The following is a 16,775-nucleotide window of genomic DNA, read 5'->3' as shown; positions in this document are numbered from 1 at the left end:
TAACAGCTTTTAGGAGCATCACTGAGAGCTGCTATCAGGAATGCCTCTACAAATAATGGTTAATAATGAGAAGTTTCTTGATATTATTGCTGTGACTGTTACATTTTCATGATTTACTTCATATACTCAGTGTGAATATCTGCTCTATAAAGTATGTGGACTCACTCATCTGTGATCTGATGTTTTCTCTCTGTTTCTTCATCCTCTTCATTCGTTCTTCTGCTCTCTCTTCCTCTGCTCTTTTTCTCTCTTCCATCTCCTGTAAAATCTTTCTGTCAATTTCAAAATTGCAGCCGTTGTTTTGTGCCACTGTCTCCTCAATCTTCTCCAGCAGCTCCTTGATCTGAGTGTCGTCACTCCTGTTGAGATTGTTGAGAACATGATACCTGTTCCCACATTTGTCCAGCAGCCGCTGGAGATCCCGTCCTTCACTCTCAATGTGCTGCTCTATAGATGTGTCTAACAGAGAGTCTCCATGAGTGAACAGAACTATAGTGTGACTCCAGACTCTCTCACTGAGAAGATCCAAATGATCCTGCACTGCTTTTATCTCAGTCTCTTTAAATCTAGAGTCCACACGTATGATCAGTAGTACAGCGTGTGGTCCTGGAGGACACAGAGACACACTGAGCAAAATCTCCTGTTTCAGTCTCTCAGGACTGAACTCTACAGTGTAACTCCACCACCATCCTGGAGTTTCAATGACAGTGATGTGTCTGTCTGCTACTTCTCCATGTCTCCTCACACACTGAGCAGATCTCTTCAAGTCAAACTGCTCTCTGCCCAGGATGGTGTTTCCAGCTGAACTCTTACCAGCTCCTTTATACCCCATCAACACAATCCTCAGCCCTGAAAGATGTTGAGCGTCACCTGCAACAAATAGAGAACAACACACACTTCTTAAGATGGGTGACATCTTAAGTCTTCTTAAGGAATCTTTCTCTCTCTCTGTGTGTGAAAAAGGAATTACTGAAATAAAGTTCACTGTATCTGTATGGGTGTCAAAATAGACATTATTGATTAGAAAATGACATATAAGTGTATCTCACATTAAATCAAATCTTAAATCAGAGTTGAACAAAATGTTATTGATATTGATCGGCAATAATTATGAAATATAGCTACAAGCAGCAATGACAGGCCAAAGCCCGTTGGCCTCGCCACCCAGTTGGTTTCAGAGCAACTGTGCACGGCGGGCAATGGGCATTTAAAACAGTTAAACATAAAAGGTCTATGTCAAATTCACACCACATTTATGCAGCAGCTGGTGCTCCTATAATCACAAACCACAACAGCCACATCCATGAAATCATTTAAAATTAGATGAATTTCAGGTCATAGAATGTCATAGGTCACTTTGAAATGAGTGCAAAGTTTTCCTTTGCAGCTAAATAAAGTTATAACACATTTTCTGTCTCCTTTTTCTAGCCATAAATTCGTTGCCTCGCCACGGCCAAACTGTTTGAGATATCAAAAATCCCCTGGCAATTTTTCATCAATGTCTTAACTTGCTGACCGAGTTTGGTGGTGATCAGATTAATCGCCTAGGAGGAGTATATAAAATTCCACAGCATGCGTTTTTCAAACAACCTATAATAACAGACTTCCTGTTGAGCTGGCGTATAACTTAGAGCACGAAAGTTGTTTTATGCCCGATGAGATCTATGTGTGTACCGAGTTTCATACTAATGCGTGCAAGCGTGTTTGATATATGGACCAAGTTTTGGAGCCCATTCAAGGGGGCGCTGTCGAGCCCCCCTGCCACGCCCAGGTACCAGCTTCTGCCTGGCCCTGATGGCAGACGATTCCGATGTGTGTGCAAAGTTTAAAGAGTTTTCGAGCATAGTTAGGGTCCCAAAAGTGCCCAAATAGTTCGAAAAAAATGTATATATATAGCTGCAAGCAGCGATGACGGGCCCAAGCCCGGTGGCTTCAGAGCAACTGTGAGCAGCGGGCAATGGCCATTTAAAACGGTTAAACATAAAAGGCCTATGTCTATGTCTGTGATTGCTGGTGTTGTATTATACTAACACTTCTCTTCATATGTTTTGTGACCTGCCTGAGCTATTGTTTGTTTCTTATGCACCAAAAGAATGCTTTCATTTAATTTCAATATGTGTGGTATACAATGAAATGTAGGTGTGTGTGTGTGTGTGTGTGTGTGTGTGTGTGTGTGTGTGTGTGTGTGTGTGTGTGTGTGTGTGTGTGTGTGTGTGTGTGTGTGTGTGTGTGTGTGTGAAATCCACATCCAAACCAAAATATCTGACTTCCTGTTGGTTGGAGCTAATGGTTGTAAATTAGAAAGTTGTCCGGCTTAATGAGATCAATATGTGTACCAAGTTTGGTGACTGTAGGTTAAAGTAACCCCCACACTTTTGTCAAAAGATTGCGCTATAGAGGCCCTCCTCCCCGCCTGTTTCTACGGTTTTGCCCATGTCTACTGGATGACATCTCTGATGTTTGTATTGAGTTTCATGCAATTAGAAGCATGCTAAGTGTCTCAAAAGCATCCAAAATGAAAATTAAAGTTTGATGCATTGCCATGGCAACAGTGTTTGAGATATCACAATTCTTTTCACAGGTCTATATCTGTGTATTGACATTAGACTGATGAAGTTGAAATCGGGTAAAAAAAGAGGGTGATCTCAAAGCATTTTGAAAGTGACACACTTCACAACAATAGTCCCATCCATGTGATTAGCCTCCTACAACGAACACACAGCTGAAGTTTCATAAAAATCAATCAATGTATGCAGACATTATTACACATTTCCTGTTTCCCTTTTCTCCCCATAAATTTGTTGCCCTGCCACGGCCAAACCGTTCGAGATATCAAAAGTCCGCTTGCAATTTAGCATCATCAGTGTCTTGACTTCAAGCTGACCAAGTTTGATGGTGATCGGACTAATTGCCTAGGAGGAGTATATCAAATTCCAGAGCATGCGTTTTCCAAACAACCCATAATAGCCGACTTCCTGTTGAGGTGACGTATAACTTAGAGCACGAAAGTTGTTAGTGTCTGTGTACCGAGTTTCATACAAATACGTGCAAGCGTGTTTGATATATGGACCAAGTCTTTAGACACCGTTCAAGGGGCGCTGTCGAGTCCCCCTGCCACGCCCGGGTACCAGCTTCTGCCCGGCCCTGATGGCCAACGATTCCGATGTGTGTGCAAAGTTTCAAGAGTTTTTGAGCATGGTAAGGGCCCCAAAAGTGCCCGAATAGTCAAAAAAATAATTATCTTAATGAAAACAATAGGGCCTTCGCCTTCGACTTGGGCCCTAATAATTATGGAGAAAAGAAAATTGCTAAATTTCAATGATCTACACACAAAACATAACAGATCACAGAACACACAGATTAAACAAGACTAAATTATAGCTTCAGAATAATGTTGTTAGGAAGTATATTCGTTAAAAATAAATAAATATCCGCTCTAAACCAATGAATATCTCTCTTTCTTGTGTGTGTTCACACCTGGGAAAGTGTTATCAATGCACTGGTGTGTATTACCACCAGCAAACTAGGGATGGGCAATATATCGCATGCGATTCTCACGCGCATTTCGTCAGTAAAGCCGGTTCCCTGATTACCTCTAAATCGCCATCACCTGCTTTCAAATGGAGCGGCATTTAACAGACAGAGCCGTAGTTCACTGATAAGCCACGCAAATATCGCATTCAATATCGAAGGCGATTCATCTGCGATATGAACGCGATATTGCGTGGCTTATCAGTGAACTACGGCTCTGTCTGTTAAATGCCGCTCCATTTGAAAGCAGGTGATGGCGATTACATTTCCCACAATTCCCCAGCTAGGCACTCACACCTATTTCCAATCAGCAACCCTTTATAATGCACCCCCTCAGACACACGTTGCTGAGTATTGTTTAGATTTGTATCTGACCTTGTCTCTGTGTTCCTTGTTCCTTGCCTTGCATAGCCTGTGTTTTTGACCCTGGACTGTTTATGATTGTTTGCTGCCTGCCTAGACCCTTGCCTGTATTTGGATTACTCTTTGGCATTGCCTTCCTCTATCTGATTGCTGGTGTTTGACCCTCTGCCTGTATGACTACCCTCAACCTATTAATAAAGCCCGCATGTGGATCTCCAACTCTGTTGTCCCATCCCATCCATTACAGTATTACATTTACATTCATTTACTAGATGGAAAGAAAGACAAAAAACACTGCATATATTTATTAAAAAATATATATAAAAAAACACTGATCCTAAATTGGCATAAACAGATCCAAAATCTTCTCTGTATTAACCAATATGAAAACAGGAAAAGTGTCTTGCAAAAAACTGTAAACAATTTGGGATTTATTTATTTTTTTATAAAAATAACTTTCTTTTAAGAGTGTAAATTTTACATGACACATTTTTGCTTTAGTTGGAGCTTCAAATGAAATATAGATCCATCAGCAGTCTAGTAGTTTTTACTTGTAATGTTCTTTCAAAGTGTGTTTGACGAAACTCACTTCCTGCTGCTTCAGAACAGACAAACATGAGCGTGTCTATAGATGAAAAGATGATGTTTGAGTTATATTCATGACAAGCTGATTGCAGTTGTTTTTTGATCATTTTGTTTGTTTTATTTTATTGTTCTCTAGGGATTAGGTAAAGGGATTCAAAAGCACACCCTATGAAAAACAGGATTGTTTAAGAAAGTATTTATTTCCTTCAGCTTTTAGGGGCGTCACTGTGAGCTGCTATCAGGAATGCCTCTACAAATAATGGTTAATCACGAGAAGTTTCTTGATATTATTGCTGTGACTGTCACATTTTCATGATTTACTTCATATACTGAGTGTGAATATCTGCACTATAAAGTATGTGGACTCACTCATCTGTGATCTGATGTTTTCCCTCTGTTTCTTCATCCTCTTCATTCGTTCTTCTGCTCTCTCTTCCTCTGCTCTTCTTCTCTCTTCCACCTCCTGTATAATCTTTCTGTCTATTTCAAAATGGCGGCCGTTGTTTTGTGCCACTGTCTCCTCAATCTTCTCCAGCAGCTCCTTGATCTGAGTGTCGTCACTCCTGTTGTGATTGTTGAGAACATGATACCTGTTCCCACATTTTTCCAGCAGCCGCTGAAGATCCTGTCCTTCACTCTCAATGTGCTGCTCTATAGATGTGTCTAACAGAGAGTCTCCATGAGTGAACAGAACTATAGTGTGACTCCAGACTCTCTCACTGAGAAGATCCAGATGACCCTGCACTGATTTTCTCTCAGTCTCTTTAAATCTAGTGTCCACACGTATGATCAGCAGTACAGCATGTGGTCCTGGAGGACACAGAGACACACTGAGCAAAATCTCCTGTTTCAGTATCTCAGGACTGAACTCTACAGGTTGATTACTCCACCATCCTGGAGCTTCAATGACAGTGATGTGTCTGTCTGCTACTTCTCCATGTCTCCTCACACACTGAGCAGATCTCTTCAAGTCAAACTCCTCTCTGCCCAGGATGGTGTTTCCTGTTGAACTCTTCCCAGCATCTCTATACCCCATCAACACAATCCTCAGATTTAAGAGATGTTGAGCGTCACCTGAAACAAATAGAGAAAAAAAAAACACACTTATTCTGTTGATTGTGCTTTTTGAACAGTTCGCAAGAAAGCTGTAGCCTGCTAAAATATGCTAATCACATCATAATAATAGCCTACTTTGCGCTCACACTGCATGTGAACTGCGCTCGAGCCCAACCCAGTGTGTCTCTGTGTCCTCTGGCCCACCTCTTCCAAGCAGGCCAGGGCCGGCTAAACGAACTGCACCAGGGCACGGAACGGAGCACTCACACTTGTCAAACGAACTGGGCTTTGAGGGTCAAAAGCGCTTGGGCACGGTTCAGAGTGCCTAGTGTGAGTACACCCTTAGACCCTATACCAACTAAGCTATTGAAAGAGATGCTTCCAGAGGTCATAGATCCTCTTCTTAATATCGTTAATTCATCTTTATCACTAGGATACATGAATTTTGCAAAAACTGCCAAATATTGCAAAAAAGTTTTAACTCTCACATGAGGTGGTTTTTCAGGCCATTCGAAAAAGGAATATTTCGCAAAACTGCAATGGAAACAGTTTTTTTCGCATTTACAGGTCACTTGTCATATCATTCTTTAAAGATGTGTGTTTGTACAGAAGATGAGACAGGGTGTGTCTCTCTTTCCTCGTGCTTCAGCTTCACCCCATAGATCAGTGATCTCAAACTCAATTCCTGGAGGGCCACAGCTCTGCATAGTTTTGCTCCAACCCTAATCAAACACACCTGATCCAGCTAATCAAGGTCTTCAAGATTACTAGAAACTTCCAAGCCAAGCAGGTGTGAGTTGGAGCTGGCTGGAGCTAAACTGTGCAAAGCTGTGGCCCTCCAGGAATTGAGTTAGAGACCACTGCCATAGATGCAATGGGAGGATGCAAAAAAAACAAAGAAAAAACAAAGAAAATGAGGACGAATGAATCAAATGAAATCTTATTTGTATTTTGGAATATTCTTGATCCTTCGATCGTCAGTTTAAAGCGTCATCAGTTGCGCTCGAGCCTAGAGGAATCTTATGTTGTTTAAGTTTGACATCCAATACTAATAGTAGGCTAGCCTTTTAATCTATTAACAATTAATAATTAACATACTAGAAACTAATAGTATTAGATGTCTATGCACCTGCCCACATGGAAAGAACCTATATGTGGATATATGCGCATATATGAAACCTATATGCAGTGTATATGTACATATATGCTGCATATATGCACATATATGATAATATATATGCTGCATATATGCGCATATATACTGCATATATGTTATATATATGCTGCATATATGCGCATATATACTGCATATATGCTATATATATGCTGCATATATGCGCATATATACTGCATATATGCTATATATATGCTGCATATATGCGTGTATATATACACTGCATATATGTGTATATATGCCACATATAGGCAAAATTGAGGTGCATATATGTGCATATACAGGAAATATAGGTCTCCTGTATTGCTTCTTCATATCCATATATATGCCCTATACATACAAGATATGTCTTCTATATAGTTAATGGCAGGATCTGGTCATTTTGTAGCTCATATCTCATTTTTGACTGTCATACATGATGCCTAGCTCATATTTTCTATTATCAAGGCAAAAACTAAGAATTAACGAAAAAAATTATGCAAGAACTTATGTATGTGCGAATGTAGCAGTTATGTATTTAGACAATTATTTTGTGATTCCACTTGCCATGACCATATTTGGGGTTTCCTGCCGCCATGCTGACTTGGGGTGTTGACGCACTTTGCTGCTTCCCAGTCTGCATGAGACATCACAGCGGTAGGTCGCACAAAGTTTTTGCGGTGATTCAATTAAGGCCATGTTTCATGTAACAGCTGAATTCACATGATATATTTGTATGATTGTAATCCAAAACCCCTCTGTGATGTACATTCAGATGTTTCGTTGATTATTTTTCTTTACTTAAGTTACTTTTAATATCTCTCTTTCTCAGCGTTGTGCGTTGCTGCCGCATGCTGTTTGTATGCTGCACAAGTCCTCATATATTGCCATTTGTGTTATACAGAATAAAGTGAGGACCTGATGGCAAGATTTTTCGCAGTCTGTCTTTGATTACGACACAACGCAGAAAACACACCGCTACACGAACACGTGAAATTGGTCCCACATGGAAAAAACCTATATAAACATATATGTTTCAATATAGGTTTGATATAGGTTTTTAATATATGTGACATATATAAAATTGGCCATTTTCCTATATTATGTGTACATATATGTACATATATGTGTATATATATATATATGTGTACATATATGTGTACATATATGTGTGCATATGTGTACATATATATATATATATATATATATATATATATATATATATAAGGCACTTATAATGGCGGACAAGCGATACAGAAAGTGTGTTCACACGTGCACCAGGTTTCGACGAAAGCGGGGAGGCCACATTTGATTGCATCCAGGAAATCAGAATGGCTTCTGACCTGGCTCTCCGTGCCACCAAAGAGACGGCCAAAGAAATAGGCCGGTCTATGGCAGCCTTGGTGGCCATGGAGAGGCATCTGTGGCTGAACCTCTCGGACATAAAGGAGCGAGATAAAGCTGCCCTTATGGACGCGCCGCTGTCTCCTGCGGGCCTCTTCGGCGACGCTGTTACAACAGTCGTTGAGAGCTTCCAGGAGGCTAAAAAGCAATCCTCCCCCGGATCAAGAAATCCCCCCGAGGCTGCTGAGCGGGAGCAGCCTCAGCCGTCTACGAGCTCCTCGGCGCACCACAGAGCGCAACAGAAAGTGAGCGTGGCTGCCCGTGCTCCCCCGCAGAGTGCTTGGGGATCGGGTCGGTCCGCTCAAAGGAAGCCTTCCAAGGGTAAGACGGACCTGTGGGCCGTCATTATCGCTAGGAAGGCTTCGAAGTGGTCCTGACATCTGTGGGTCAGGAACCGCTGAGGGCGGCCCCCTCCGAAGGGTGCCGGGGAAAAATATATCTATCCCCCGCTCCGGTCTGTTAACCCTGCCACCCAGTGTGCGTCAGGACACAGCGGTCTCCGCCGACCCTCCGAGGAGGGCCGGCCACTTGATTCGTCTCTCTGCCGGCGCCGCGTCAGAGCAGCGAGTCAAGTGCTCAAAAAACACCAGAGGCCAGTCTCTCGTGCTCTGGCCATGTGGAAAGATCCCTGGTTCCTGTCCCAGGGACCCGTGCTGGGGACTTCTGGTCGTCGTGTAATGCTTACGACAGATGCTTCCCTCACGGGCTGGGGGGCGATCATGAGTGGTCGCTCGGCTCAGGGTCTATGGGAGGACCATCAGCTCTCCTGGCACATAAATCGGCTGGAGATGATGGCGGTGTTTCTGGCTTTAAAACACTTTCTCCCGGACCTGAGAGACCACCATGTGTTGGTCCGCACAGACAACACAGCAGTGGTCGCATATATAAACCATCAGGGGGGTCTGCGGTCTCGCAAACTGTATTACTTGGCCCGTCTAATCCTCCTGTGGTCCCAGGTGAAGCTGCTCTCTCTGAGGGCAGCCTACATCCCAGGGTATCAAAATGTGGGAGCAGACGCCCTGTCGAGGCAGGGGCCGAGGCCCGGGGAGTGGAGGCTTCACCCAGAAGTGGTGGACCTCCTATGGAAAAATTTCGGTCGTGCAGAAGTCGACCTGTTTGCTTCGGGAGAGTCAACCCAGTGTCCGTTCTGGTACTCCCTGACACATCCAGCACCCTTGGGGCTGGATGCCATGGTACAGACGTGGCCGAGGCCGCGTCTGTACGCATTTCCCCCGATCGCTCTGCTCCTGGGAGTTCTGGACAAAGTACGCCGGGAAGGGGTCAGCCTAATACTGGTGGCCCCCTTCTGGCCAACCAGGATATGGTTCTCGGACCTAGTGTCCCTTCTAGACGGCTCCCCAATGGAGCTTCCTCTCAGACAGGACCTCCTGTCACAAGCGGGCGGTACGATAATACATCCCCGCCCAGAACTGTGGAAGCTATGGGCCTGGCCTCTGAGGGGGCCAGGCTCATAGACGCCGGTCTCCCAACCGAGGTTGTGGAGACCATTCTTAACTCCAGAGCTCCCGCCACGAGGAAGCTGTATTCCTATAAATGGAATGTATTTGCTACTTGGTGTAGACAAAATAATACGGACCCAGTCCATTCCTCTATTAGCTCTGTGCTAAGATTCCTCCAAGGAAAATTCTCGGAGGGTTTATCCCACTCAACCTTGAAGGTTTATGTGGCGGCCATATCGGCCTATCATGCTCCTCTTGAGGGGGATTCCTCGGTAGGACGAGACCCCCTCGTCACACGCTTCCTCAATGGCACACTGAGGGTTGAGGCCTCCAGTGCGCACAAGGGTTCCGGCCAGGGACTTGGCCGTGGTTTTACGAGGGTTGGCTGAGGCTCCCTTTGAACCACTGGAGGAGGTTCCTGAGAGGTTCCTCACTCTGAAAACTGTTTTGCTGCTAGCTATCACATCTCTAAAAAGAATAGGAGATCTTCAAGCACTTTCAGTTGCTCCTTCATATCTTGAATTTGCTCCAGGAATGGTGAAGGCATTCCTATATCCTAGACCTGGCTATGTCCCAAAGGTCCCTACCCATGTTCCAGGCCCCATTGTGCTCCAGGCCTTTTATCCTCCTCCTTTTGAATCCTCGGATCAGGAAAAACTAAATCTGCTCTGCCCGGTGAGGGCTTTGGATGCTTACGTGCACAGAGCTGCCCTGTGGCATAAATCAGATCAGCTGTTTGTCTGTTATGGGTCCCCTAGGAAAGGGGGCCCAGCATCCAAGCAGAGGATGAGCAAGTGGGTGGTCGAGGCCATCACACTTGCCTATGAAGCGGCCAGTCAGCCTTCTCCATTAAATGTCCGAGCCCATTCTACTAGGGGTATGGCGGCATCAAAAGCTTTGATGTCAGGTGTATCTATCAATGATATATGTGATGCAGCTGGATGGTCATGCCAGCACACATTTATCAGGTTTTACAACCTTGATGTTGGCTCCACTCCGGGGTCCTCTGTTCTGTCAAGATAACTTTGACAAGTATTTGAAGCTACGGCACAGTTGGGATAGCGTTCCCAATGCGTTTCCACGCAGCATCGACAGTTCCCACGAAAGGGAACGTCTCAGGTTACAGATGTAACCCTGATTCCCTGAGTAGGGAACGAGACGCTGCGTCTCCTGCCGTACCCCCTGCATACTTGCGAGTGCTTGCTTCAGACTTTTTCAGAAGCTAGCGTTCTCTGCATCCGGGCATGCTTTATAGTTTCCTGGTCCGTGACGTCACCCTTCTCTGACGTCTCGCTACGCGATTGGTTAGATACATGAGTGCTTCAGTGACTACATCACGCAGAAGGTTCCCAATGCGTTTCCACGCAGCGTCTTGTTCCCTACTCAGGGAACCAGGGTTACATCTGTAACCTGAGACGTTTTTTATCGACATTTAGAAAATATTGCAAAAGTTTTGCACAAATCTGTAATGGAAACGTGGTTACTGTTACACTGATGATACTCAGCTCTATATTTCTTCACACCTGATGAAACTTACCAGTTCACAAAATGAATGAAATCCATAGCTGATATAAAAAACTGGATGACCAGTAATTTCCTACTACTAAATTCAGAAAAAAAGAGACATTCTAATTTTTGGACTAAAAACTTCTTCACGTAATAACCTAGAATACTGTCTAACACTTGATGGCTGCTCTGTTAAGTCTTCATCGTCAGCTAGGAACCTGGGTGTGCTTTTTGATACCAATCTTTCATTTGAAGGCCATAGCATCTGTAAAACTACATTCTTCCATCTGAAAAATATATCTAAACTACGACATATGCTCTCAATGAAAAATGTAGAACAGTTAGTTCATGCGTTCATGACCTCAAGGCTAGATTACTGTAATGCTTTACTGGGTGGTTGTTCATCCCACTTGATAAATAAACTACAGCTCGTACAAAATGCAGCAGCTAGAGTTCTTACTAGAACTATAAGTATGACCATATTAGCCCAGTTCTGTCATCATTGCATTGGCTTCCTGTTAAACATCGTATAGATTTTAAAATCTTGCTAATTACTTACAAAGCACTAAATGGTTTAGCTCCCCAGTACCTGAGCGAGCTCTTAATGCATTATAGTCCTTGACATGTATTGCGATCTCAGAATTCTGACCAGTTGATAATACCTAGAATATCAAAATCAACTACGGGTGGTAGATCCTTCTCCTATTTGGCACCTAAACTTTGGAACAGTCTTCCTATCACTGTTCAGGAAGCAGACACACTCTGTCAATTTAAATCTAGACTAAAAACACATCTGTTTAAACCTGCATATACATGACACATTAGCTACTTTAATTAATTTAATTCAAATCATGTAAATTGTTAGGCTGCATAGATTAGGTCAGCCAGAACCGGGAACACTTCCCATGACACCTGATGTACTCGCTACATCATAAGAAGAATGGAGTGTACGCTAATATTAGTCTCTCTCTGTTTATCCCAAGGTTTGCCGCAACCTGCCAGATCCAGGCCGTATCCAGATGAGATGAAGGACCGGCATCTAGACATGACGGTAACTAGGGCTGCACGATTAATCGTATTTTAATTGCAATAACGATATCTGCTTCTCTCGACTGATTACAAATAATCGTCACAATATTGGCCCGCTTGTTATTTATCCTGAAAACATGTTTTTTCTTTGGGATATGCTTGTGGTTGTCAGATGCAAAGAGCTTAACTCCCCCAAATAGAGCTTTTCCCTTTAAAGGATATACTTTCTTCCCGGTGTTTTACTTAATCCGTGCAACATGGCTACTCTGTGCACGCGGTCCCTCTACATGCGGAAGAAGCACTGATGATCTGAAAACAAATGTGTGCGCTGGAGTTTAGCGATCTTCACAGCAAAATTCTGCTTCAGTGAAAGTGTCATACAGCCAGTCTTTGTTTCTTCACAAGCCACTTGTACTATTTGTGTGACTAAATCTGCCATGATCAAACCTTCAGCAATTCATTTCAACAAATGCAACACAGCATCTCCACCTTACTGTTTGCAGAATGCACTTTTGCAACCTATGTGACAATTCATGAACATAATTTTGAATTATTGGAAATAATATTAGGAGTTTTGCTGTTTTATCTTTTAAATTTCATAAAGATTTTACCAGTTTTCATAATGTTAATCAGTTGATCGTACCATATCACCACTGGGATATTCTAAAAATCTAGCCAGGGACATTTATATATATATATATATACAGTACAGTCCAAAAGTTTGGAACCACTAAGATTTTTAATGTTTTTAAAAGAAGTTTCGTCTGCTCACCAAGGCTACATTTATTTAATTAAAAATACAGTAAAAACAGTAATATTGTGAAATATTATTACAATTTAAAATAACTGTTTTCTATTTGAATATATTTCACAAAGTAATTTATTCCTGTGATGGCAAAGCTGAATTTTCAGCATCATTACTCCAGTCTTCAGTGTCACATGATCCTTCAGAAATCATTCTAATATGCTGATCTGCTGCTCAAGAAACATTTAATGTGTACAATTGTACAAAATATTTGTGTACAATATTTTTTTTCAGGATTATTTGATGAATAGAAAGTTCAAAAGAACAGTGTTTATCTGAAATCTAATCTTTTGTAACATTATAAATGTCTTTACTGCCACTTTTGATTGATTTAATGCATCCTTGCTGAATAAAAGTATTCATTTCTTTAATTTCTTTTCAAAAAAATAAAGATAAAAATTCTTACTGACCCCAAACTTTTGAACGGTAGTGTATAATGCTACAGAAGCTTTGTATTTCAGATAAATGCTGTTCTTTTGAACTTTCTATTCATCAAGGAATCCTGAAAAAAAAGTACACAACTGTTTTCAACATTGAAAATAATCATAAATGTTTATTGAGCAGCAAATCAGCATATTAGAATGATTTCTGAAGGATCATGTGACACTGACACTGGAGTAATGATGCTGAAAATTCAGCTTTGCATCACAGGAATAAATTACTTTGTCAAATATATTTAAATAGTACACAGTTATTTTAAATTGTAATAATATTTCACAATATTACTGTTTTTTACTGTATTTTTAATTAAATAAATGTAGCCTTGGTGAGCAGACGAAACTTCTTTTAAAAACATTAAAAATCTTAGTGGTTCCAAACTTTTGGACTGTACTGTATATATATATATATATATAGGCTATATCAAAAAGCATCATTCTTTGCTTTACGAATTTGCAGGGCAATCTGAATCTGTGGTTTGTCTCATTTGCAAACAAATTGTGTTGCTTTAAAATCTAATGTAAATACAGATTACAAAGTGCTCACCAAAACCATGTGTTTTGTATTGATTTACCATCTAACAAAGTTATCATAGTTGGTTAAATGAAGTCGGTGTGCCACCTACAGGCCTTTTTGGTGAAGTGTTGGTTGGTAAAGAACGTGCAAAATGGCCATAACTACATTACCCTTTTTGATAGAATAATCATAATAAATAATCGTGATTATGATTTTGAGCAAAATATTGTGATTATCAGTTTAACCATTATCGTACAGCCCTAAAGGTAACGCAGCCCTGACATTTCAACTAAACCTTTCCTTTCCCTATGTATAGATAGAATGTTATCGAAATTATTCTGGTTCGCATAGATCCATGGACACAACTAATTTCTCTGTATTATGCAGACCAGGGCCCATATGTATAAAACTTCTCAAAAAAATGCTCTTAAGAATAGTCTTAAGTTTTGACTTAAGTGTCAAAAAATTCGTAGTAAAGAGTAGGACTTTTCTAAGAATAGGAGACTTTTATAAAGAAACTAAAACCAACATTTAGTAAAGTATAAGACTGCTTCTTAAGTGCTGACTTAAAGGTGCTCTAAGCGATCCTGGGTGGAGTAACTTTCTGTTGACGTTCAAAGTGTTGTCAAACAAAACAGAGGCTAGCTAGACCCTCCCTACTGCTCCTCCACTTCGTGCTTCCTGAAACAGTCATGAACGCGCATTTAAAATGTAAGTAGCTTGCGTATTGACGCTGCTTATCGGTTATTGGCTGAGGCACTGTTTATTGTTTCGTGGTCCAGGCCAGTTTGTTTTTGTTGCCGTTTTCGGAGCTTGTGGCGACTACAGAGACCGCGTTTTTTTTACAGTTTGTTCAGGGGACAGGCAGCTAGCGGATAGTGAGATGTTTGCTGTATGTGACAAAAAATGTTTTGGCCTAAAAACATGTGACATCACTTAGAGCACCTTTAAGTGTTGTGAACTAAGGACTACAATGATATCAACTCAAAATGGTCGCCCTCAACCTCTGAATAAGCCAATAGCGAGTCTGTAAGGGTGAAGTCACAGCAGCACAATACCAATCATTTAATGTTATTATAAAAAAAAAATCATTGAAAAAGACACCGAAATGTTTTAATAATTTAATTAATTTTTTTAAAATAGCTTTCCATTGTGCAAAATTATCACAAATTAGTATTGATGGTGTGGAATCTTTTTCTATTGATAAATGTTGTCTCATCTACAATTGGAGCAATGATGTGAACACAAGTTCATCAACGGCTACAACAACTCTAGGGAAGCACAGTCAACACAAAAGTGGCTTTCTTTTGTTGCATGGTTTGATGGTCAGTTGGAAAGTCAATGAACTGCCATGAAGTAGTGGCCAAATGTGATGTCCAGCCATATGAAAACTGACATCTTCAACCTTAATTCAAATATTTTTAAAAATGTGTTAAAAGATGTAAGCATATCGTGTAGCTGTGGTCAATTGTTTTATGTGTGATAATGAAATGAAATTTCAAATTATTTCAAATTATTTTTGGCCAGGCTGTCATGCAAAGAAATTATGAACACATGCAAAAACAAGAGAGAACCAATTAAATATTAAAAACTGATTATGTTGTAGTCAATGTCATATTTTAAAACATTTAAATAATACAAAATAAAATAAAAATATTTTCTTCATATTTTGATGGTTTAAGCCAAATTGTTTGCGATTAACAAGAAACTCTTGTTTGTATTTATGTACTGTATGTTAATTTTTTGTGCTTCCTTGTCATTCGTTCATCATCTGTGTTTTATTTTTCATGAAGCATTTTGTTTCGTGTCAGCTGTGATAAACATTTACATTTAGGCATTTAGCAGACGCTTTTATCCAAAGCGACTAACAAATGAGAATAGTAGAATCAATCAAATCAACATGAGAACAACAGTATGTAAGTGCTGTGTGAAGTCACAGTTATGTCAGTAATGTGCTAGTAGCAAGGATTTTTTTATTTTTTTTTAATACACAAATAGATGGAAGAAGAATAGAAATCAAGGTAAGTGCTACTATTACTGGGTCAAGTGCTGACGAAAAAGATATGTCTTTAGCATTTTTTTGAAAATGGCTAAAGACTCAGCTGCTCGGATAGAGCGTGGCAGGTCATTCCACCAGCCAGGAACAGACCCAGAGAAGGTCCATGAGAGTGATTTTGTGCCCCTTTGTGATGGCACCACAAAGCGCCGTTCGCTTGCAGAACGCTGCTGCCTGCTGTCTGACCTACACTCGGAGCTTCGTGGAGTTTATCCTAAATCCTTCTCTTTATTCCTATTCACATAATATAACTTTCTTGTTTTTCACTAGATTACTTAACCTATTGCATAGTATTACTAAACGGAACGATTTATTACTAGTAATCTACCAGTGTAATCACCTAGTGTCAGCCATAGCCCGCTAGCCTGCTACACTGTAAAAAAAAATCCCGTTGTTTCTACGGAAAAATACCGGCAGCTGTGGTTACCAGAACAATACTGTAAAAATGACATCAAACCGTAAACATACTTACGGAGTTACATGTGAATTTTACATTTTAAATCTGTTAAATTTACGGTAAAATAATGTATTTCATTAACTGATATAATGTTAATTTACTAACCTAATGAAGTACTAATATCTGTTTTGTACCTTTATAATACACTGACAGTCACCAAACACAGTGGTGATGAGAGTCACATGATGAATCAAAGTTCATCACAAGCAGCTTTTCCACAAGCTGAGAAGCACAATACTAACATATAGAAGGTGCACACAGTGTCATTCACACACACACTAAACACCATCATGGTAACATGCATGAAATTTTAAAAATGCAATAAACATTAATTTAACAACATTAGATGTAACATAAAACCCTAATGTACATAACTGATTAGAAAACAAATGAGAAAAACTAAAGAAACAGTTATT

The 16,775-nt window shown here is 40.7% G+C and overlaps 1 protein-coding gene across 1 annotated transcript in view; it reads right to left on the bottom strand.

Moving 5' to 3' along the window:
• Window positions 1-16,775, bottom strand: part of LOC125246551 — a 224,906-nt gene that overhangs the window by 199,384 nt on the left and 8,747 nt on the right. The window contains 2 exon segments of the mRNA XM_048157496.1: window positions 166-870; window positions 4,849-5,553. Of these exon segments, the coding sequence (XP_048013453.1) occupies window positions 166-870; window positions 4,849-5,553 (1,410 nt within the window).

The sequence above is a fragment of the Megalobrama amblycephala genome, linkage group LG15 (assembly GCF_018812025.1).
Source record: "Megalobrama amblycephala isolate DHTTF-2021 linkage group LG15, ASM1881202v1, whole genome shotgun sequence".
Classification (NCBI taxonomy): Eukaryota; Metazoa; Chordata; class Actinopteri; order Cypriniformes; family Xenocyprididae; genus Megalobrama; species Megalobrama amblycephala.
The sequence above is the reverse complement of the archived record's forward strand: the minus strand, read 5'-3'. Positions and strand labels throughout refer to the sequence as shown.